Below are 24,891 nucleotides of genomic sequence, written 5' to 3'. Positions count from 1 at the left end.
TTGTCATGCTGCTCTGTAGACTTTTCAGTGACTGTGCATGCGAGTGTCTGCAGTATTTGATTTATGATATTGTATACAGTAAACATTTCTTTTTCACTTCCTAATTTGTGTCAAGGAACAATGTCATGCAATCATGAGACAAAATATTTGATGTAATCAAAGACTTACACATGAGGGGATCACGTAAGCAGCACAAAATAAAAAGAAATCAAAAAAATCTATGGTGTTTATGTTGGTTTATTGTATTTTCAACACACTTTAATTCCCATAGGAGAATTTAAACAGAAAAAAATAAACATTTATTTTATTGATTTGTGAATATATTTTCAAAAAGATGTTTTAATGTGGGCAGCACGGCGGTGCAGTGGTTAGCGCGTGTGCGGCATAGTTCTAAGGTCTTGGGAACCTCCTGTGTGGGTTCAAATCCAGCTACCGGACTTCCTGTGCGGAGTTTGTATGTTTTCCCCGTGCTTGCGTGGGTTTCCTCCGGGCACTCCGGTTTCCTCCCACGTTCCAAAGACATGCATTTCAGGTGAATTGGCCGGTCCAAATTGTCCCTAGGTGTGAATGAGTGAGCAGGTTGTCTGTCCCTGTGTGCCCTGCGATTGGCTGGCAACCATTTCAGGGTGTCCCCTGCCCACTGCCCGAAGATAGCTGGGATGGGCTCCAGCACCCCCGCGACCCTACTGAGGATAAGCGGTGCAGCTAATGAGATGAGATGAGATGAGGAACAGATATGTTAAAACATGTTTAATTGTGTCAATTTATGACAAATGTAACACAAAGATCTATTATTTGAAACCTGAGAACTATTTTAAAGTGACAGTGTGTAAAAATCTACCACTAGAGGTTGTTGTAGCTTAGAATGTAAATTAAATTTGCAGCCAAGAGGCTCCAGCACCCCCGCGATCCTACTGAGGATAAGCGGTGCAGCTAATGAGATGAGATGTTTTAATGTATTTCCATTTTTATGATAAAATAATTCACGTTTGTATTTACCAATAAATACAATATATTTATTCCAAAAAATCGAAATCATAAACCCATAATTACTAAGGCGAAAATCGGAATTCTTGATGTTCATGTCTTAGGTTCAGTTTCACTCGATTCATCGATAAATCATTAGTAACTGATGAATTGTATTCGTTTCTGTAGGACAAATGAAATACACAAAAGGAATATATTTTATAAAGGGGCAGTGTTTCTGATTTCAACACTAGATGTCTTGTATTTTGTCGTGCAGGCAAAAACAAGTAAAAAGCACAGGGAAGAATACAGATTATGGAGACAAAACGTACCATTTTAATTCTCTTTTTTTTTTTTGCCTACCCTTTTATGAGTTGTTTGGGTACCGGTAGCAGCAAGATGGTGGACAATTATGTCAGGACCCTGTAGGTGAGGATCATAATACGTAAAATACACGCGCACTTCTCGAGTAATTTGTAGAGTTTATATGATAGTTCATGCGTTTTTGCTAAATATTAAAATCGATGGTTTGTTTTTTAAATGAATGACTTTTTACTACCAGTAGGAAGCACAAACTAATACACACTGTCCCTTTAACTCAATCATTGATTTTTTTAAAATTCTATTCGTATTGTTTTATGTCCTTCCATATTAATTAAAAAAACATTTACAATAATTAAAAGGTAATTGACTGTAATATTCTTTTTTATTGATCAAAAACTGGAACATATTTATTCTTTTGTGCATAAAGGATTTGGAAATCGTTAAGTCATATCAATGACAATGGCAAAAATCAGAATGATAGTCTGTTTCAATTTGATTTATTAAGAAATAATTACCATACATTATAGAACTATATTATTTAATGATAAACGCGGAAGAATCACATAACAGGCAATTAAAACGAAATCAACGCTACACTTTAAGTTTGAAGGTCTTCCCGGAAGTAGCCACTGATCCGCTATTTTCTCTTGACTCAGGAAGTAAACGTGAGAGAACGTGAGCGTGGATGTGTGAGTGTTTGCTTGTGGATGTCACCCCAAGTTATTTCTCTTTCTTTTCTTTTTAATATCACCACAAATTGACACAAACGTGCTGGAAATTATTCACAAAAGAAAGAAAATGCAGACTGATACGGAGGCGGACATTCAGCCTCAAGGTTGGTGACTTTTCCTTTACATAAGGCAGTATAATAAAGTGCGGCGCAATTGTAAAAACGGTTTTAGGGTTTTGGATTATTCTGTGTGGTTTTAAATTACAAATTTAACTATTTTATGTAAATAGACAATTTTATTGCGTTTCAGAAAGTTAGGAATTATTTTATTTGTAATATTACAAGACACAAAAATATATAAATTACAATAGAACATTCATTTTAAACCTTGCGGTTATGGACCCCATCCTTCTGCTATTCTATTAAAGGGACAGTGTGTATTTTTTTTTTACTACTAGAGCTCCCTGTATTGTGTAGTTTAATTGAAAACGGATGTGACAAAGCACAAGGAAGAATACAAACTGCGAATACTCAGGTGACCAGTACAATTTTTTTCCTCGTTTATTGCCCAGCAATTCTTTAGCTTTTTGTTTTTTTAGGGTATTCGTAGCAGCAAGATGACGGACGATTATGTCAGCTCCCTCTAGGCGAGGCACCTGTCAAATTTCTTGACCTACAAGTATTTTGAAAAATGCACGTTTATCTGATAGTTCATATGTATTTGCTTTATCATTGAAATATAGTTCAAAAAATTAAATGAAGTTTTTTTTTACCATTAGGAGGCGCTAAAAAATACACAGTCCCATTAAGGAACCTGTAGAGTCTGCCAGAGGGCAGCGGGTCAAACAGATGGTGGCCGGGTGAGGAGTTGGTTATAATGATTTAGCTACTGGGCAGAGTGCAGCTGATGATTTTTTAGGCTGTGTGAGTTTTTTTGTCTGTAGCCAAACTCCCATTACGTTTATGTATTTGTTTATTTTTAAAATGTATTTCCTCTGTGTTTTTTTAAATGACTGCAGATATTTTTACCACTAGCAGGAGTTAAATGAGGGGTCTCCCACGTGGTGCCTGTGGGCACCAGGGTGCCCTTAAAGACAGATGATGTGCTCGCAGAGCTGTTCTGAAAATAGCTTACCAGTGTTGGGCCATTGTGAAAAATGTAAAGTAAAATGACTTCTTATTGGTTAACTGAGTCTATTTAACCCCATTTTTAATAATTATCATTAAATGACATAACAAGGATGGGCAAAAAAAAACAGAAGAAAATGGTGCCTTGTCACTTTTTCACTTTGAGTCTTGTAGATATCATTCTTTCTTGCGATTTTTAGCACTTGATTTCAGTGGAACGACCGAATTCTGCAAACTTCTAATGGTCGAAAAATACACACCTTACCTTTCACTTTCTTATTAAGGTGAGGGCCTCAAACTATCTTCCTGAGGGCCATAAATGGCCCCCAGGGCTGCGAGTTTCAATGAAGTCCTGACTCAAAACTGCAAGCAGCTCATCTTATTTTGTGTTTTATATGTTGCTTAAAAAGCATTGTATGTGTTTTTTTTTTTGTTTTTTTTTTTTTTTTAAACCACAATAAAAAAAATCAACCTGATAATCTTTTGATTGATGTATTTCCCATTTTTGATAAAAGAGGAACCAAGGGAGCCTCCAGCAAGGATGACAAAGCAGCAAACCCTCACCTTGATATCCATGGCATCTGTCAACTTCAGCTCCATGATCTGCTACTCCATCCTGGGGCCTTTTTTCCCCATTGAGGTACATATAGTATATTTAAGTAGCTGAGAGCTACCTTTTGTTACTAATTAGCACAAAGTTCTACAGTTTGATATGCATTTCTAAAATAACTCTATTACTATGTTATTACTATGTCATTGCTATGTCATTGCTGTGTCATTGCTATGTCATTGCTATGTCATTACTATGAAATGAAATGATCTGCGTTTATATAGCGCTTTTCAAGTCAATGACTTCCCAAAGCGCTTTACAATGTTCTCCACATTTCCCAATAGCGGCCTTGCAGCCATGTAAGGCGCTAACCTGCTTATTGGGGGTTTTAAGGGTTCAGTGTCTTACCCAAGGACACTTCGACATGTAACACGGACGAGCCGGGATTCGAACTAGGATCCCTTGATCCTAAGACGAGCCCTCTACCTCCTGAGCTACTGCTGCCCCAAAACTATGTCATTGCTATGTCATTGCTATGTCATTGCTATGTCATTGCTATGTCATTACTATGTCATTACTATGTCATTACTATGTTGTCATTATGTTAATATGAGGTTGTCACTAAACATAATGCTAGTTAGATATCAAATTTTCCATTAAATCATCATGATCCATGCTGATCAGGTTTTCTTAGGGGGGGTAACCTGGTGCCTGCAGGCTTCACGTTCGAGAGCCCTGCCATTAGTAGCCCATCGTCCAATACTTTTTGGCCCTTTCATAGTGTTAATAAAAACATAATTTCCAAAATTAATAGTATTTATTATCTAAATTTAATCCATCTATTCTAAATCCAAACTCTTTTCAATCCCAATTTGTGTGTGTGTGTATGCTTGTACGTGATTTATAGGTTTCGAAATAGAGATTTTGCTAAAGAATGTACAGTTGTATTATGGGCCTCTGTGAATACAGATACAATTTATTGTATATTTTACAATCGGGAATATTTACTAAATAGTATTTTGTGGAATTTGCGATTGTTTGTCCCCAGGCAGAGAAAAAAGGCGCATCTCAAACAGTCGTGGGGGTCATATTCGGCTGCTACGCCGTCAGCAATTTGATAGGCTCGTTAATCCTGGGCCGATATGTAAGTACTGCACTTTTTGCGTGTGTAATGCGTGTACCTGTATTGGAATGCATGTGCAGGACATGTTGTTTTCTTGATGATTAGATTGTACAGATTGGCGCAAAGATGATGCTCATAACGGGGCTCTTTGTGTCGTCGGGCTGCACCATCCTCTTCGGGTGAGGGTTATGTCTTGAATATCGAATGGAAAAAATACCAACGTCCTGGTCATTTTTTTTATTTTTATTCTCATTTTTAATATATATGTATAATATATATATATATATATATATATATATGTATGTATGTATGTATGTATATATATATACATATGTATGTATGTATAAAATATAATGAGAGATTTATATCGATCAATAGACTTGCATATTATTTATCATTTTCAAAAGATTTATTTTGTGCTTTACTATTTTTAAATGATTTATTTTTATTCATTGTTCAGATTAATTTTTATTTTTATGTTTTTTTTTTATATTTTATTTTTGTTTCTTTTTGAGGTATTTTATTTTTTATATTTTATTTATTTCCCTTTTTTTAATTTTTTTAATGTATTTTTTATTTAATTCTAACTTTTTTATATTGAATTTTTATTTATTTTGTATTTTATATTTATTTTTTATTTCTAGATTTTCTCATTTTATCCTAATCTTTTACATTTTTTGGGTTTTTGATTTCCTTTTTTATATTTTATTTATTATTTTATATTTTCAATTATAATTCAATGTATTATTTCATTTTTATTTCTTCATCTTCTATTTTTACATTTTAATTTTATCATTTTATTCTTGTTTCATTTTTGTTTTTGATTTTCATTTTTTAAATATATTTTTTGTTTTGATTTTTTTACATGTTTTTAAATTTCATATATATGTGTGTGTGTGTGTGTGTGTATATGTATATATATATATATATATATATATATATATATATATATATATATATGTGCGTGTGTGTATATTCACACACTGCCCAAAGATAGCTGGGATGGGCTCCAGCACCCCCGCAACCCTACTGAGGATAAGCGGTGCAGATAATGGATGGATGGATATTGTGTGTTTGCATATATATATATATATATATATATATATGTATGTATGTATGTATGTATGTATGTGTGTGTGTATTTAATATAATTTTATGATTTGTTTGTTTAATTTATTAACCATTTGTATTAGCTAATGTACGTATACATTTTCTTTAATCAAATGACATGGTATTTATTTTTTCACACCCAACTAAAGAACTGGTCTGGATTTCTCTTGACAGGCTACTAGACCGAGTTCCCGCAGGTAACGTTTTCATCGCCTTGTGCATCATCGTGAGGTCGGTGGACGCGGTGGGCTTCGCAGCCGCCATGACTTCTTCTTTTGCGCTGTCGGCAAAAGTTTTCCCAAACAATGTGGCGACTGTTTTGGTGAGTGAGGACGGCCCTTTGTCAAGTCTGGCATCTTGTTGACACCGCAAGGTCACGAGTGCTCGTGGAGCTGCTTTTGCATTACCTTGGGAAACTGCCGCAATTGGGCGTTTATAAGTTTAACTGTCTAAGGTGTAAACTCGTCCTTTCTGACCTATAATCATTCTGGATAGCAGTGACGACTATGCAATGAATCGGGATTTCAGAGCTGCTGTTGCATTACCTTGGGAATTTGTCATGTGCAGAAGTTTAGAAGTATTACTGTCTGTGGTTTGGCTTATCGGGTCTGATCTATAATCACTTATGGAGTGACAAATTTGCAAAGAAAAGGTTGTTAAACTTTTTTTTTATCGCCTAGACACGCCACAAAACATGTTCTGCCTATTTCCCTCCGCCAATGCATTTGATTCATACTGTAATGTTACTTTTGTTGCTGTTTGTGTTCACGCATGGACCCTTTAAGATAAAACGTGACGCGAGGGAGGGGGAATGTAACTGATGCAGAAGTTTTGTGCTCCGAAGTCACTGTGTGTGCTCGTGAACCGTGTGCGTAAAGAACAACAGTAGCTCTTTTGTGAATGTTTATACTGCTTGTTATTTTGTTATATAAATTGGCAAAGAGACTTAATCAGCGACAGTGCACCGTTGATCACATCGAGGGGCATTACGATATGATTAGAGTCAGGTGGGTCGGAGGAGGGAAACATATAAAACGTGTCACTGCGTGCCCTATTTGATCTTATTTGAATACTTACCGTAAATTCCGGACTAGAGCGCACCTAATTATAATAATAATAATAATAATAATTTCCTTGTATTGTCATTCTGTGTAACAATGTACACAGAACGAAATGTCGATTGCATCTGACCCGATGCAGCCGCAGCCAAGAGAGGGCGCCGCCGACCACTTTTTAAGTCTTAGGAATGACTCGGCCGGGGCGCGAACCCGAACCTCCCAGTCTCAAAGCGGGCGCCTTACCATCTAGGCTACTGAGCTGGTAAAGCCGCACCCACCACATTTTAAAAGGAAAACCGATTTTGTACATACACAAGCCGCACCTGTATATAAGCCGCATGCGCCCACATTTTGTGTGAATTTCCCTATGGGGATGAATAAAGTATCTATCTATTTAAACATGTAACACGAACACAAAATTAACCTAAACCCTACTTTAAGTCCCGCGATTGAAACTAAATGTCCTTCATCAAAGGGGGATTTTTTAAGGGTTATTGTTCTGTCTTCTTTATTCATTATCCATTATCCGTTATCGGTCAGTTCATAATACGCTGCAAAGCCTAGGAGCCGGGACTCTTACTCTCAGCCAAAAGGCCAAGCTAAGGTCCTAGCCTTAAAGCCTTGCTGCGATCATTGCAAATGCACCAAAGTCCACAGTCCAAAAATCACAGCCGGCAAAATGAACGGAAAATGATAAATGATACCGATACTTAAGGTTTGATGCAGACCTGCAGAGTCCGGGTCCCGTTGAAAGTAATCCAAGGGAAAAAAGTGTATATTTCCAAAGGTAAGGGTGGGAAAAATAAGTCAGATGAACACATTTACTCACGCAACTCCTTTTTCTTTACCCACTTTTTACCCCCTCTTCTTTCCTTGTTTGTCCCTCACCTTTACCGGTCCGCTCTTAAACTCGGCACCTCGCGTTTGTTCCGCCCCTCATTTTTCGTTCAACCGTGCAAAACATATCAGAATAAGTGTCTAAAATAAATACAAATAGATACATAAAAAAAATATACAGTTGCAAATACATATCATACATGGGTTACACATATTTACAAAGAAAGACGGTACACCGAGAGAGTTTTCAAAGCTTTAATAATAATAAAGCTTTCATCCCAAACGGTGGCTGTGACAGGGCAGTTAATGGTAGCAACACTGGTGCGCCTCTGGCGGCCTTTAGAAAAATTACATAAATTGGCCGCATCACTGAATAAGCCGCAGGGTTGAAAGTTAGGGAAAAAAGTAGCGGCTTATAGTCCGGAATTTACGGGAGTCTTTTTTTTTATCAGGAAAGATTCCCACTCAATCAGATCTGTCTAGTGTGAGTCTAAAACTCATGTGATGCTAATGGTGTGTTAGCATAAAGCTAGCAGGAGTTTATTCAAAGCGAGTCTATTTCAGTGGGTTTGAATACAGTTTAAAAGAATACAATTTTGCTATTAAAATAATTATTAAAATGTGTCATGATTTCAGAAAAATGTAGATAATCTGTAAAAATTTCCGCCACAAGGCTAACAAATTAGCATTATAAGGAAGACCTAGGAGCGATTTGAAATGATGATATAGATTTATGTTCACTTTGAAAAAAACAACTATAGTTTTTTTAACAAAAAAAAAATCATTTTAATATCTAAAACACAGGTGTCAAACAGGCGGACCGCGGGCCAGGTCAGGCCCGCTAAGGGATTGAATCAGGCCCGCGAGACAACACTCAGAGAAGCGCAAGAGAAAAACAAGCTGCATGTTGAAATATGTCAACTTGATGTTGCCAAAGAAAGGTGCCTCGAACAAAGACACTGTACTTGTATTTATTTCTCTCTCTCTCTCTCTCTCTCTCTTTCTTTTCCGCCCCTTTTCTCCCACTCTGTCTCTGTCTCTTTCACTCAGTGTCTCTCTTTTTCCCTTTGTTGCTCTTTGTCTCTCTGTGTCTTTTAACCTCTTTTGCTCTAACTTCCTTTTTTCCTTTTCTCTTTCTCTCTTCATACCCCTTGCGCTTTCTTTTCTCTTTTCTCTCCTTCTGTCTTTCTATTTCTCTTTGGATTTCTTTCTTCCTCTCCCTTTCTTTTCCCCCTCTCTCACGACTTTTTATCTTTTGTTTCTCATGCTCTCTCCCTCTCTCTCTTTATCTTGCTTTGTCCCGCCCTCTCTCCTTTCCCTCCCTACTTTCTCTTATTTCTTTCTCTCTTTTTCTTTCTCTTTAATGTACTAGTCCGGCCCCCGACAGAATGTTTGTTCTATCGTGTGGCCCCCGGGTTATAATGAGTTTGACACCCCTGATCTAAAATCTTGATTTTATCCGTCAGTTTAAAAAAATAAAAATAAACTTACTAACCTATTTTTTTGACCTGACTAGCTTGTTAGTTGAATAAGCTAGCATCCAAAATATGGACAATCATGTAGCTATTAATTCAATAACTGCAAAATAACAGAAAGGTTTTGCTGAGTGTGTGGATTTTTAACACCCATTTCATTGCATTATCATCACCCCATAAGTACTTCGAGATCATACCTGACTAGTTAGCACCTTAGAAAGTAAAATTTAAACCTTGTTCTCAGAACAATTTCCCAAGGTAATGCGGCAGAAGCTCTGAAATCGTGTGGATTTTAACACCCTTTTAATTGCAGACATCACTCGTAAATTATTATTGATCAGACCCAACTAGTGAAAAGCTCAGACAGTAATATTTATAACCTTCCTTTTGTGACAGTTTCCCATAAGGCTAAATCCTGTGGATTTGTAACCCCCATTTAATTGCATATTATGGATAGCAGCTCTGAAAAAAATGTGCATTTTTGTCAAATATGCACTGAAATCAGTGTTTCGAGTCACATAATCGGCACATCTGTTCAGTTTTGCTGCAGTTATTGCATTAAATAGCCACAAAATTGTCAGTCATCACTCAATAAGTGATTATAGATCAGACCCGACGGGTAAACGCCTCAGAAAGTAGTACCTATATCCTTTTCATATATCAGTTTCGCCATGCGATGCAAGTGTGATCTGAAATCATATGTATTTGTAACACCCATCTGATTGCATAATCGTCACTGTCAAGTCAAGTCATGTTTATTTGTATAGCCCTTAAGCACAAGGAGTCTAAAAGGGCTGCACAGGCCACAGATTATTGCAAACCACAGACTATTATGACACCATCCCCTGATCTAAAACCTACATGAGGGCAAGTAATACACATATATTGTCAACATAAAATATAGATTATTCATATGCTATAGAATAGTAGTGTCTTTTAAGCTTAGATTTAAACATTTCCACTGAGGTTGCAGATCGAATCTCAGGGGGAAGAGCATTCCCCAGCACCGGGGCCCGGATGGAGAACGCTCTCGAACCTGCGGATCTCTTCTTGGCTCTTGGGATCACTAGTAGACCGGCGTTTTCAGAGCAAAGGCTCTGGACCGGAACATAGGGGGAACTTAAATCTGAAAGATATGAGGGAGCAAGTCCATGCATGATTTTGTATAATACTAACAGAACCTTAAAATCACATCTTAAGCTAACAGGGAGCCAATGCAGGTTAGCTAAAATCGGGGTAATGTGATCAAACTTTCTTGGCTTAGTTAAAAGCCTCGCTTGCAGCATTTTGTACCAGCTGAAGGCTTTTGATTTTGGACTTCGGGAGATCGGAGAGTAGTGCATTACAGTAATCAAGACGGGAAGTAACAAACGCGTGAATTATAATCTCCACATCCGACAGCATAGGGCGAATTTTAGCAATGTAAATATGGAAAAAAGCTGTTTTAGGATTATTCTTAACGCGTGTTTGAAAGGACAGATCAGGGTCAAATATGACACCTAAATTTTTGACTGAGTCACTCTGGGTGATATTACATTTGTCAATGTTCAGAGCTGTTTTTGAGAACAAGTCACGGCATTTAGATGGACCAATAACATTTCGGTCTTTTCAGAGTGAAGGCCCAAGAAGTTGAGTGACATCCATTCTCCAAATTTCCTCTGCTTCAACTATAGATCAGAACAGTCTAAATAATAGTGTGATTAACGTGCTTAAATTGCAAAATTGAAACATTAATAAACTATTGTTTGATTATCAGCATGAATTTTAGGTAATTCAAATGAATCTTTGACATTCCTACTCTTGATTTCACTATTTAACGAAGTTCCTATTTTAAAAAGTGATAAAACAATCAATCTGATTATTTTCCCGTCATACTTCTTAAAGGTGGACCGATTGGTGATCAGAAACAGTGATTGATTTTTTTTTTTTTTTTGAAGTTTCAAATTGGAAAGCAACCTGTTAAAGCTCCAAACAAGCATTCCTCTTTTCTCACAGTTGCCGGTTAAGTCGGGAATCTTTTTCTGTTCTCGAATGCGAGTCTCACCGGACGACACACTTAGCAACCGAAGCACTGATTGCCATCAGCTCGATTAAAAGCGGAAAAACTGATCGGTCGCGGAGTATTTCAAGCAATTTATATAGACGACCGTGACTCAAACGACCTGAAGTTAGCAAAGGCACACTCACGGGTTTCGATCTTTTTCCTTATATATTATATTGTCCATTGTGTCTTGTCAGCCTGGTCATGTGTCCGTGTGAAAGAAGCATGTGAATAACAACTCGATGACTCTGTCCCTGCAGGGAAGTTTAGAAGTGTTTACGGGCCTGGGCCTGATCCTGGGACCGCCGGTCGGGGGCTGGTTCTACCAGTCTTTTGGATACGAGGTCCCCTTCATGGTCCTCGGATGTTTCCTGTTAATAATGGTGCCGCTCAACATCTACATCCTTCCCTCCATCGGTAAAGCACTTGATACAATGCTGCATTGTTTTGATTCTAATGTGGTTTGTCAGGTTTGATTAAACAGAACTGATCAGATAGAATGTTTCCCTAGGGCTATAAGACACACCTGAAAACCGCAAATTGGCCTGAAATTCGAAATACAGTGGAACCTCGGTTTTCGAACGCCTCTCAGTTCGAACAAATCGGAGTCCGACCAAAAATTTAGAGAAATTCTTGCTCCGCTGTTCGGTCAAGAAATCGGAGTTCGAACGCCGGTAATAGAATAGAATATACCTTTATTGTCATTGTTACAAAATGGGTTAACATATTGTGACAACTAAATTGGGCATGACACTCCAGTTTTACACATTCACAGTGAGGTATGAGCCAAGAAGATAAAGGAACAGAGAAGATAAGGTTATAAAACAAGGGGGGTAAGGCTATAGTTATAATTTACATGGTATTTACACAAGAAATGTCAGCATGTGGGATGTTACATACAGTGTTAACGTGATACCGTTGGTATCGTAAGGGTTGTGCAATATTGCATTTGGTGCAAAGTCATCGTAGTGCAAAAAAATAAAATAAATAAATAAATAAAAAATGCGTGAGTGCGTACGGTAGGGTGCGATGCTGAGCGGCGTACGGGTGTTTTAGCCCCTTATTATGCCTCCGAAGAAAGTCAGTGCAAGCAGCAAAGTTGCTGCAGGTGAAAAAAGAAAAGTAGTGCGTACAACTATTGCATTTAAGAAAGAAATAATAGCCACATATAAAGGAGGTGTGCGAGCGCCTTCTGCTGACCACCACAAAGGTAAGAAATCCTATTCATAAGATTACGATAACGCGAAGGTACGATTAGCCTGGGTTAGCTTTAAGTTTACGTTAAACATTCAGGGTGTTGGAACGGAGCCCAACATTGAGGGTGTTGGAACGGAGCCCCCTTTCCAATGAACCCCTCACCACTTGTTGTGGAGACCCGGGTGCTAAATGACTTGTAAACGACCTGATTTTTTTTTTTTACACGTTCATGTTAGCGTAATCTTTCGTACGGAAGATTACGATAACGCGGACGTACGATTAGTCTGGGTTAGCTTTATGATTACGTTAAACATTCAAGGTAAACATTCAGGGTGTTGTAAAGATTTTTAATGGGAAAAATGATTTCGGTGATCGAACAAATCGGTTTTCGAACAGGGTTCTGGAACGGATTATGGTCGAGAACCGAGGTTCCACTGTAGTGCTTCATAAACTGGTGCACCTCATATACTGGTGGACAAAATTGGAGATGCATACAACATTTATTTGTGTGCGTAACTACACAAGGTTTTACGGCATACTATTGTATTTGCGCAATTATTAATCACTTGGAAAAACATCCATCCATCCATTATCTGCACCGCTTATCCTCATTAGGGTCGCGGGGATGCTGGAGCTATCCATAGGCAGTGGGCAGGGCACACCCTGAACTGGTTGCCAGCCAGTCCCAGGGCACAGAGGGACAGACATTTAGCTCGTTCATTCACACCTAGGGACAATTTGGACCGGCCAATTAACCTGACATGCATGTTTTTGGAATGTGGGAGGAAACCGGAGTACCCGGAGGAAACCCAAGCAAGCAAGGGGAGAACATGCAAACTCCACACAGGAAGGTTCTATCTCACGACCTCAGAACTGTGCCGCACACGCGCTAACCACTGCGCTGCCGTGCTGCCCTAATTCAGTAGTTTATAAAGATTATTACAAAGGTAAAAAGCTAAAACAATACAATTTTTAAACCCTTTGCTGTACCTTCCAGGAACGCTTCAATCACTCACATTTTAAATGGTTACCACTTCAAAATTTAGAGGCATTCGATTTTGGCCACAATCCGTTTAGCCAGGAAAACGTGTCGGGACTGATCATGCGGAAATTCTGCTATCCAACAGACGCTGTCTCTTCGAAGAGCTCCTTCTTCAGCCTCCTCAAAGAACTGCATATCATCCTGCTCTGCTACGTGATATTCACCCTAAGTTCGGGTCTGGGCTTCTTGGACGCAACCTTGTCCCTCTATGCAGTCGAACAGTTTGAGCTGTCCACCGGCTACGTGGGACTGATTATGTTGGGTCTGTCCTTTCCATACTCGCTGGGCTCGCCCATATTGGGCTATTTCACGGATAAGTACCCGGTGAGTTGGAAACAGCCGAACTGTAATCCCTCGCTAGCGCCTCTTTTTTGCCGTTGTGTCCGACAAAAAAGGAACTGCACTCGTGCGAGCACGATCCAATATTCCCAATCGCATATTGGTGCGAGCGGTAGCCGGCCCTGCACATTTTTGTCAGGCCTGGCGGCTCAATTTTGCCGTTTTGTCCGCCAAAAAGTGGACCGCACTCACACAGTGGCTGCGATCCATTATCTCCAACCCCATATTTATGTAAGCGAAGACCAGCAGAAGACACTTATGTTGGGGAAAAATGCCATTCTGGCCCACCTTAAATGAAAGGCACAGTCATGGCTGGGATCGATTATCCCCAGGTGACTATTGCTGAGAGCGCGCGCCAAAGGAGCAAATTTGTTTCATACGGTATGTAGCGACAAAGTGCACCCGTGCAACTGCGAACCATTATTTCTGGTTGACTATGTCTTAAAGCAGGGGCTGAGAGAACAAATTTGTGTCTTGCGTGAACTTTTTTTTTCCTGTTCTTTCCGTCTACAATGATTTGCACCTGTGCGGCTGGGATCCATTATCCCCAGGTGACTATTGCTGAGAGCGAGCGCCAAAAGAGCAAATTTGTGTCATACTGTATGTAGTGACAAAGTGCACCCGTGCAACTGCAATCCATTATTTTTGGTTGACTATTTATTAAAGCAGGGCCTGAGAGAACAAATTTGTGTCATGCATGCCAATTTTGTTGTCTGTTCTTTCCGTCTACAATGAATTGCACCCGTGCAGCTGCGATCCACTATTCCCGGGTGACAGTTGCTGGAACCAGCGGCCGAGGGAGCAAATTTGTGTCATGGGCGGCGATCTATTATCCCAGGTCAACCATTTCTGAAAGCAAGAGCTGAGAGCTAGTTCCTGTCATGGGAGGCAGCTCTTTTTTAAAAGATTTTCTGCCTAAAATTAAATGCACCCATGCAGCCACAATCCATTGTCTCCGGTCGACTATTCATGAGAGCGAGAGAGCAAGTTCCTGTCTTGGATGGTGGGTTTTTTTTTCTGTTTTTTCTGCCTGAACTTAAATGCACCCGTAGGGCCACAATCCATTGTTCCCAGTCAACTATCGCTGCAAGCGGGGACCGGCATATTCAAAATAGATGGGCTACTTGCTGGATTTTCACATATCGCTGGGAAGTTCTGGTCCACATTAACCGCGTTAAAAGAGGGATTACAGTATTTTATTTCAAGTGTTATTTATAAGCAGCCATTTTTGTCTCCAGGCAACCAGGAGATGGTTCATGGTGATTGGAGGAATGGCCACGGCTGCTGCCTTCCTGCTGCTGGGGCCCACTCCTTTCCTTCACATACCCAAGTATTTGTCTTTTATATGATGATATCAGTACTCTAAAACAGGATTATTTTGAGTTTCTAGGGAATTAATTACCTGGCATGAGAAATCATTGACATAATCCGTGTCTTACAATACATGATCGATTATTTTTTAAATAGCTGGGCTTACTTTAACCCTATTTCTTATGATTACAACCAGATATTAACATAGTCAAGTCACATTTATTTCTATAGCCCTTAATCACAAAATGTCGCAAAAGACTGTGCAATGTCCGGATATTTTTCGACATCCCGACAAGAAGGTTCGTATCTACCAATTTTTGTAACCCAAATGTTCTTAAGGAGGGGAGCATCTGTATTATTTTTGACCCTACTGTTTTGGAGCGTACCACCCTTACAATTACAATCTGTCCACTTGTGAATGCTCACTGCGCTACGATAAATTTTCTCATTTTGGGTGAAAAAAAAAAAACAGGCTAAAAATGCTCCAGTAGTACCAGTCACTAGCGTTAACATCCAACCCAATAACTTCTTTGGACTTAGTTTGAACTCCTTTGAAAGCTGCAGCTGATTAGCATACCATTTACACAATAACCCCAAAAACAGGGTTGAAATAACTGCCGAGCAGGATTACAGTAAATCCTCAAAACCTCTTTCATTTATTTTATTGTGGAAATACGTTATTGTTTAGCTTTTAAAACTGTAATTAGGGATTTCCATGAACAATTTCTTTGATTTGATGGTACAAAATTTGCATTATTTCTACTAGAGGATATGCAAATATCTCTCCAGTAGTTACCCACCCAGCAAAACTGGTAAAAGGTGGACTGGTTCTGTGATTTTCTAGGGAATTTTGATTTCAAACTGGCATGGCATTCAGTACCTAATGTTTGGATTTTATTTTCTACCGATTCAAAGCCGTCTGGTTCATTTTGACCGTGAGTCAATAAGGGGTTTTGGAAGTAATTTTACTTCTTCCTTCGTTCTGTAGGTGTATGTGCACTTTTAAAAGACTATTTTGGCTTTTTTTGAATGCCACTGTTGATGTTATTTTTTTGCAAAACATGTTATATTCATTTTGTTTGTTTGTTTGTACATGATTCAAATTGAATCGTTTCTTCCGGCGCCGTCACGAATGGCAGCCACTCCAGCAGCTCCCGTGTTATTTTCGATTGTTCTGTTATTTTCGATTGTTCTCGATTGTTTGTTCTCAGCTCAGGGATGCTGCTGGAAATGTGAATTTCCCTTCGGGGATGAACAAAGTATCTATCTATCTATCTATCTATGAGAAATCGTTGACTCTTCTCCTACTACTTCTAATAATTAAAAGCCTGGTAATAACAGGGTAAGACTAGAACAGCTGTGTCCTGAGAGAACAGAATGTCTTTCTTGGAAAGTCAGCAAATCCAGAAATGCAGAGTCATCTTTTTATTGGGCAGTTCTTACATTGGGGGTAACCTACCTGACTGCCTGTAAAAGATGGGTGTTGATATTCAATTTTGTTTTGGCTGTGCAGAGTGGAATGACTTTCTGGAAAAAAAAGGAGAGTCAGCAAAACCAAAAGCACTTAGTCTACTTTTTTTAGGCAATTTCTCACGTATTGCTCAACCCTTTGTCTGCGAGACGTTGTGTTGAAATTAAATGCTGTTCTGTCCTGGAAGAGGGGAATGTTTTTCTAGAAAAACTTCTTAGTTGGCAAAATCAAATGTGAGTCAGATTCTTTTTTGCATTTTCACATCTAGAGTGACCTACCTGATTCCTTGTGAAAGATTAGAATCCTGCTCAAACTTGTTTTATCCTGCGAGAGTAGAATGTCTTTCTGGGAAAGCGGTTGAGTCAGTAAAACAAAACAAATGTCATGTCAGCTTTTTTTGGGGGGGGGGGAGTTTTCACATCTGGGGTAACCTACTTCGACTGCTAGTCAAAGCCGCTCTGGCCAGGGAAAGTGGATTGTCTTTCTGGGGAAAACAATCTTGGGTCTACAAAACTAAAAGTGTTGAGTCCGCTTTTTTGTGGCATTTTTCACATCTAGGGTAACCTACCTGACTGCTTGTGAAAGCTGGTGGTCATATCTAAACTATTCCCATTTTCTTGGTTGGACAGACACAAATAGACTAACATATATACATACATAGTTCCCTACCAAAATGTTATCACAACCCTCAATTTTCTCGCGGGTGATAAACATAGTAACAACATAGTAATAACATGATAAATTGTTGAAACACATATAAATCAGGTCGCCCTTTGCATAAACCAAAACGTAGCTCTCAGCTTCTAAAAATTGAATGACCCCTGTGGTAAATGCAACATTTTTTTTAGACCTCTATTTTGGGAATAAACCATGGCCAAAATCTCACGTTTCATGTTGGAGGGGGTATTTTTCTCGCTTATTATAAAATCCCATTTTATTCTTTTTAAAATAAAATCTGCTTTCTCAGGCAACTATGGCTACTGGTCGTCATGCTAGGTGTAATCGGCTTTTCCCTGGCGATGACCGCCATACCCATTTTTCCGGAGGTCATCAAGTGTGCCTAGTGAGTCCTTATCCATTTCACCGATTTACAGTTCCAATGCTGAGAAGTAATCATTCTTTAAACTTTTCCTTTCTCTCATTCAGCGATAACGGATTTGATGAGGGACTGAGCACTCTAGGAATGGTGTCGGGGTTATTTGGAGCCACGTGGTCTACAGGGTGAGTTGAGTCGGAGCGGTCGGGTCTGGTCATTGGGGAAAATCTGGAACGCAAGGTGCCGAGATGTAGAAATGGAAATATGCTAGTCTGCAAAAATAGAGAACTAGTCGGGTTTGGATCGATAGAGAATTAAAATGTCCGTTTAGTCAGAAAGCTAGCAAGGTATGAGCAATCAATGAAGAGTTAAAGATCTTACATTTAAACGACATCCTTTTCAGCAAGCTAACTAGTTAGGTCTGATTAAAAAAACAACAACTGGTATATCCAGCTCATCTTTGAAGAGCCGAATGATGCACCAAAAAACTACGGCAACCAGGTGATGAAGGTGCTGTATTTGAGTCAGATCAGGAGGCTTCTCCTGCTACTGGTAACCATGGAAAGCAGTACTTTCTGTTTAACGCGGGAAGCAAACGTCCTTTAGAGGCTGTACTTGCCCATGACACACAACAGGAAGTGGTGCCCCGACAACCTTTTTGATCAAAAGATTCTGTGGAATGAGATTTATTTGTCCAATTAGATTGCAAAATGGCCTCTAGAGTCTAGACCAAACTCATTTCAACTCGGGGGGCCACACGATAAAACAAACATTCTCTAGTAGATTGAGGAGAAAGAAAAACAGACAAAAGAAATAAGAGAAAGAGAGGGAGGGAAAATGAGAGCGTGGGACAAGGAAAGGGAGAAAGAGAGAGAGAGAATGTGAGAAACAAGAGAGATTAAAAGAGAAATAATGAGGGAGGGGAAAGAGAAAGGAAGAAATCCAAAAAGAAATTTAAAGAGAGAAGGAGAGAAAATAGGAGAGAAAGAGAGAAGGGGAAAGCAAGAGAGGGATAAGAGTAGGGGAGAGAAAAGGAAAAAAGGAAGAGAGAGCAAAAGGTTAAAAGACACAGAAAGAGGCAAAGAGGAACAAAGAAATAAGAGAAAGAGCGGGGGAGAAAAAGAGTGTGGGACAAGGAATGGGAGAAAGAACGTGAGAAACAAAAGAGATAAGAGAAATAATGAGAGAGGGGAAAAGAGAAGGACAGAAATCCAAAAAGAAATTTAAAGAGAGGAGAGAAAGAGAGAAGGGGAAAGCAAGAGAGGGATAATAAAAGTAAGAGAGAGAAAAGGAAAAAGAGAGTAAAAAGTTAAAAGGCACAGACAAAGAAGAACAAAAAAATAAGAGAAAGAGCGGGAGAGAAAGAGTGTTGGACAAGGAAACGGAGAAAGAAAGAGAGAGAACTTGAAAAACAAGAGATAAAAAGAAAAATAACAAGAAATGGGAAAAGAAAGAAAGCAAGAAATCAAAAAAGAAATTGAGAGAATGAGAGATAGAAGGGTAGAAAGAGAGAAGGGGAAAGCAAAAGAGAGATAATAAGAGAAAAGGAAAAAAGGAAGAGAGAGCAAAAGAAGGTAAGACACAAGGAGAAAGAGACAAAGAAGAACCAAGAAAGAAAAAGAGACAGAGTGAGAGAGAGAGAGAGAAAGAGAAAGAAATACAACCACAGCGTCTTTGTTCGAGGCACCTGGCTTTGGCAACATCAAGTGGACATATTTCAACCTGCAGCTCGTTTTTCTCTTGCGCTTCCCTCAGCGTTGTCTCGCGGGCCAGATTCAATCACTTCGCGGGCCTTTTCCGGCCAGCGGTTCGCCCGTTTGACACCCCTAGTCTAGACGATATCCGTGTTTGTATCGGCACCTGAATTTCTCACAGCTGCCCGTTGAGTCAAGTTGCTAGCAAGTCGAGAAATCCGAAAATGACATTCATAACAATGAAGATTTACAGCTCTTGAAATTCATACGGCAGTCTTTTCAGGCTGCTAAGCAGTCGGGTCCGATTTCAAAAGGTCCTAATATAAATCATGTGGCCGCAGGATGTTCTACGGGCCCACCATGGGCGGCTTTATCACGCAGCGCCTGAACTTTGAGTGGGCGGCCGCGATCCAAGGAGGCTTGGCCTTTCTGGGTGTAAGTTGAATCCCTTTGGACTTTGAATTATTCCTTCTTCCGACCCGTTTTAGTTCCCGAGTCTCGCTTGACTATGTCATTGAAGGATTTATTCGATACTCTAAGACTAAGACTACTCTTTTGTTACCGAATAGGGAAAAGGGCCACCAGTTTGATATTGAATTTCTAAAATAACATCGTGTTATAACTCTCGTACTTTCCAGAGTATAAGTCTCTCCTGAGTATAAGACTCATCAGCCAGAAAACGCATAATTGAGAAGCATTTATAAGTCGCACTCACCGTATAAGTCATTAATTTATATGATAAAATCGAAAATCATGACCACAACATGTGATCTTGGAGGGAAATTTAAAATAAAATAGGTAGCAGTATCGTGTAGACCAGGAGTCCCCAAACTTTTTCCTCTGAGGGCCACATAACTTTTCCCTTCTCTGATGAGGGGCCAGGGTCAGTTTGTAACAGAAAAAGTGTGATGATTGCAGGAGTGCCTAAATGTAAAAATTTATTGTACATCTCACCTGCAAAATAGATGGTAAATGTCAGTCTCACACGACACCATTTACTTGTTGACATTAAGAGTGATTTATTGAACTAGTCTCATTAAATCACGAGACGTCCCGTGAGACTGGCCCCAAACACCCTTCTCTGACCTGTGAGACTGTCATCTAGTGGTGATATACTGGTAATTCACTTTTTCCGCTTTACAAAACAACACCAAAATCCCAAAATATAACATTTTAACTAGTCAGCAACCCTTGTTATGCCGTATAAAATAGTTACTAATAGTTAATAATGAAAATAGTTCATAACTAAGGAACATTTTAGTGCATAAGTCCAACTTTATTATCAAATACAAATACACATATATGAAAAAAAATAATCAAAATGCTTTCTGGTATTGTTCAGGGGGCCGGACTAAATGTGGAGGCGGGCCGTAGTTTGGGGACCACTGGTGTAGACCCTTCTATCTACTGAGAGAGCTAACTGTGGTCATTGTGGTTGCTGTTTACGTTCCACCGGATGCTAACGTTAGCATAGTGCTAAATCTCCTGCCCGCTCCTATCAATAAACAGCAGCTTGCACACCCCGACGGAGCTTTTATCGTCGCCGGCGACTTTAATCGGGCATGCTTAAGGAATGTACTTCGCTAATCCATTCAATACGTGGACTGAGCAATTAAGGAAAAAACACTGTACAGTGTGTACAGTAAGATAAAACATCTAGTTGGATCCGGCCATCTCTGTCTGTCCCTCACCCCTTCATACACTCCCCCTCCGGAGGAAAACAAAGCCTATGCAACAAGGACAGTACAAACATCTTCTTTGTTCCTTTATCTTTTTCTCTATCCTCACTGTAAAACGTGGAACTGGAGTGCCATGTCCAATTTCGTTGTCACAGTATATTCAACCCATGGTGTAACAATGACAATAAAGATCTATTCTATTCTATTCTATACTGACGTTACACATACGTACTTAACTTGGGCACGCTCAGTAATGACATAATATATCTAAGAGTTTTTCAACTCTTAGCATAAAGAACATGCTTACCAAACTATCAGCTTCTAAATCCAATGAAATATTCGTCATCGGTATCACTTTTACCGGTAAGCAACTTCCCTAACTCGAGGAGTAGATGAAAAGCTGCTTACTCCTTCCAATTCCAAGTCGCTGTCAAGGTTGAAACAATAAACATAGTCCTAGAGCTCCCTCTAGCGATTTAGTGTGCATATAACATGTGAAGTAATGTACAGTACTGGTAGTACAAATTGAAAACTCAAAGATATCACAATGTGTTTATAATTCTACTCAATAATCTCACCTGAGTACAAGTCACACCCCCTGCAAAACTATGAAAAAAAACTGGGACTGGGAAATACGGTATGTTATTACCATGTTACAAGGGTTTAGTTAAAAAAGGCTCAGTCAACCCCTAAAACTTTGAGTGAGCTACATACCATAAATTCCAGACTTTAAGCGGCTCTAAATACAGTTGTTTTCTGATGGCATCAGGGAAAACAGCAAGCTGCTCTTTTCCACAACGCGTGCACTCAAAATACAAAACACTGCCGTGACGTGTGAAAGCGTTTATGATGCCCTTCAAGAGGAATGACCGTAAATTGAAGACTACAGGAAGACTAACTTAAGGAAGAAACGTAACAGTTTTTTTTTGTACGAGCCACACAGGATTTTAAAACCGCAAGATTGAACATCGCAAAAAATGAACTCATCTTTGTTCAATTCTTACATTTCAAGAAATCAGCGGGGAAATGTCTAGTACAGAAAAGTAACACATTGTGCCTCCTAGTGGTGAATAAAAACTTCATTCATTTAAAAAAATAAAAAAACATATATATATATATATATATATATATATATATATATATTAATCAGTAGGCAAAAATACATGAACCATCATAAAAACCTGTATTAAAAAAAAATCCTCTGATGTTGAAAAATTTGTATTTATTTGATATAAGATGAGGCTCACCAAAAACGTGTCTTCTATCCCTTCTTTATTTCTTAGTTTTTTTCTTTTACTCGTGCTTTTTTTCCATTTTCCTTCTCATTTCTTTACTTTCCCTTCTGTTTCTTTATTTTTATGCCTTTTTTTCCTTCTCAATGTTTTCTTTTTTCTTTCCCCTGTCTTTTCTTTTGTCTTGTCATTTTTCTTTGGTTTATTTCATTTTTTTTTCTTCTTTCTCCTTGATTTTATCTTCTATTTTTTACTTTATTCTATACATCTTTTGCAATTTTTATTTATTTTTAAAATTTTTCTTCTTTTTTCCCCTTTCATTTTTTGTGGAAGTCATGGCAAAAATGAGGAAAAAAGGTTATTGGTCACTTGAGTCTGTTTTTTTTCTTCTTTGTGCTTTTCAGCACTCGTTTGCAGTTCCAATACACCGTACAGAGACATCTGGCGATCCCTTTAATCAACTGGCACAGCAGTCAATATTAACATATACGCAGGAGTACGACAGAATCGTTCTCAAACTCGATGTACCGTAAAATGAGGAAACCATTACGATCACAGAGGCCTGTACACATTCATGCGATTGATCTTAAGCTCTCCCATCCTTTGCGCACATGATAAAGTCAGATAATTATCCTTCGTTAGTAACTAGGGTCGGCACGTACAATTTTCACTAAGGATTTAGGGAGTGCTTTTATAGTGAAATGAATTTCCATTGGTTACCATTGTGTTTTTTTCAGGCTTTCCTGTTGGCGCTTTATTATATTTTGAATCCCACAACGGCTGAAAGGTAAGCATCTTGCTTTCACATTGTCCTTTCAGATGTATTCTCTCTTTTCTCTTGTTGAAATACATTCCCCCCTCCATCCCTTTTCTTCTTTTATGATTTATTCTTATTACCATGAGTACGTTTACATGCTGTGAATAGTCTGATTGCCATTATGTAAAGCCATTAAGGTCAATATTCGATTCGACGTTACTGCAGTTTCCTTCATCCGGGAAGTTTTGGTGTTTCAATGCTATAAAACCTTGGGTGTATTGGTTGATTTCTTCAGGACATTTCTATTTTATAATCTGTACCCTTTAAGGAAAAAAACCCCAGTTGTACCCGTCCACATATAGTGTCATTCCATGGTTCTGCCAAGCCATGTAGTAGCACACTTTTTTGGAACAAGGAGAAAATGAGCACGGTACTTTATTGTTAGCAGGGAGTGACATCAATAAATCTTTTTAAATAGACGGTGTGTATTTGACCACTAGATGTCACTGTGTGGTGTAGTGCAACTGAAAACGAGTGCTTAAAAGCACAAGGAAGAATACAAACTAGGGAGACTCAAAGTGACCAAAGTGTAGGATTTTACTAATGATTTATTTTCACAGGGCCATTTTGATTTTTTTAGGGGACCCGTAGCAGCAAGATGGCAGACAATTACTCTCTTTAACTCAGGCAAATCTTATCAAATCAACATTTATTTGTAGAGCACATTAAGACAAGTTGCAGCCAGATGATGAAGGTGCTGTATACGAGTCAGATGAGAAAGATTTTCCTGGTACAGGTCTACAGGGAAAGACCCTGGTGATTAAGGGATCCGTGAACTTATTATAAGACGAAATTTTGAATTCGGGTCTTTAGGTGCGCTTATAGTCCAGAAAATACGGTACACGATGCAAAAATCTACTATCCCTTGCCTGTAAACATACTCATTGAGTTGAAATATCCATTTAAGCTGTGCAGAGTGGAATGTCTTTCTGGAAAAAAATGCAGAGACAGCAAAACCAAAAGCACTTAGTCGACTTTTTTTTAGGCAATTTCTCACGTATTGCTCAACCCTTCTGTCTGCAAGACGTTGTGTTGAAATTGAATGCTGTTCTGTCCTGAAAGAGGGGAATGTTTTTTCTAGAAAAACTTCTTAGTCGGCAAAATCAAAAGTGAGTCAGGTTCTTTTTTGCATTTTCACATCTAGAGTGACCTACCTGATTCCTTGTGAAAGATTGGAATCCTGCTCAAACTTGTTTTAGCCTGCGAGAGTAGAATGTCTTTCTGGGAAAGCGGTTGAGTCAGTAAAACAAAAAAAAAGTCATGTCAGCTTTTTGGGGGTGACGTTTTCACATCTGGGGTAACCTACTTTGACTGCTAGTCAAAGCCGCTCTGGCCAGGGAAAGTCGAATGTCTTTCTGGGGAAAACAATCTTGGGTTTACAAAACTAAAAGTGTTACAGCTGTCTGTAACTCCGATTTTCCTTGCTTCTTCCCCCCCTTCCAGACTTCCTGACAAAAGACAACAAACAGACGAAAGACTTCCACTCTTAGATGAATAAAACACTCCAGTCACTGTATGTCCTAATGGGATGTGTTCAACACGCGTGTGACTTACTGTTCCAAGCAGAGGAACATCACGCCACACGCTTAATACACAGATGATTCTGTACTCATGTCACGTGCGAGACGATGTGGAAAAATGATTTTCTACTCAATAGATCGTGTACATATGTAAATGTCAGAGTCGGCTTTATCGAACCATCGTTTTTGTCTCAAAGGATTGTAAAAAGTTTCATACTGTATACGATGTCAGCTTTTCTCACAATAAAGGCACAGTGTTTCGAAATGTCAA

General features: G+C 38.9%; 1 protein-coding gene and 1 long non-coding RNA gene across 2 annotated transcripts in view; one reads left to right on the top strand and one right to left on the bottom strand.

Annotated features, from left to right (window-relative positions):
- Positions 1-4,076, bottom strand: part of LOC148351972 (uncharacterized) — a 19,455-nt gene extending 15,379 nt beyond the window's left edge. The window contains exon 1 of the long non-coding RNA XR_015852967.1: positions 3,653-4,076. This is a non-coding gene — a long non-coding RNA (uncharacterized LOC148351972). The remainder of the gene's footprint in view (positions 1-3,652) is intronic.
- On the top strand, positions 1,916-24,891 carry slc18b1 (solute carrier family 18 member B1). Its single transcript, XM_088355271.1, has 13 exons — positions 1,916-2,125; positions 3,604-3,728; positions 4,687-4,782; positions 4,867-4,940; positions 6,046-6,193; positions 11,543-11,699; positions 13,607-13,845; positions 15,099-15,190; positions 17,610-17,705; positions 17,789-17,863; positions 19,714-19,807; positions 23,021-23,070; positions 24,544-24,891. Exons 1-13 carry the CDS (start codon positions 2,089-2,091, stop codon positions 24,596-24,598), a joined length of 1,338 nt encoding a protein of 445 aa, XP_088211397.1. The 5' UTR covers positions 1,916-2,088; the 3' UTR covers positions 24,599-24,891.

This window comes from Urocampus carinirostris, chromosome 15 (genome assembly GCF_059441175.1).
Source record: "Urocampus carinirostris isolate Australia breed hairy pipefish chromosome 15, RoL_Ucar_1.0, whole genome shotgun sequence".
Classification (NCBI taxonomy): Eukaryota; Metazoa; Chordata; class Actinopteri; order Syngnathiformes; family Syngnathidae; genus Urocampus; species Urocampus carinirostris.
Note: the sequence above shows the minus strand (reverse complement) of the source record. Positions and strands in the feature narration are given on the sequence as shown.

What these genes read in the sequence shown, in the direction of transcription:
- slc18b1 (XM_088355271.1), top strand. Translation starts at nt 2,089, where the DNA reads ATGCAGACTGATACGGAGGCGGACATTCAGCCTCAAG. An exon ending in GGCCTTTTTTCCCCATTGAG is followed by an intron (nt 3,729 to 4,686) that starts GTACATATAGTA and finishes GTTTGTCCCCAG; the next exon opens with GCAGAGAAAAAAGGCGCATC. An exon ending in CTACATCCTTCCCTCCATCG is followed by an intron (nt 11,700 to 13,606) that starts GTAAAGCACTTG and finishes GCTATCCAACAG; the next exon opens with ACGCTGTCTCTTCGAAGAGC.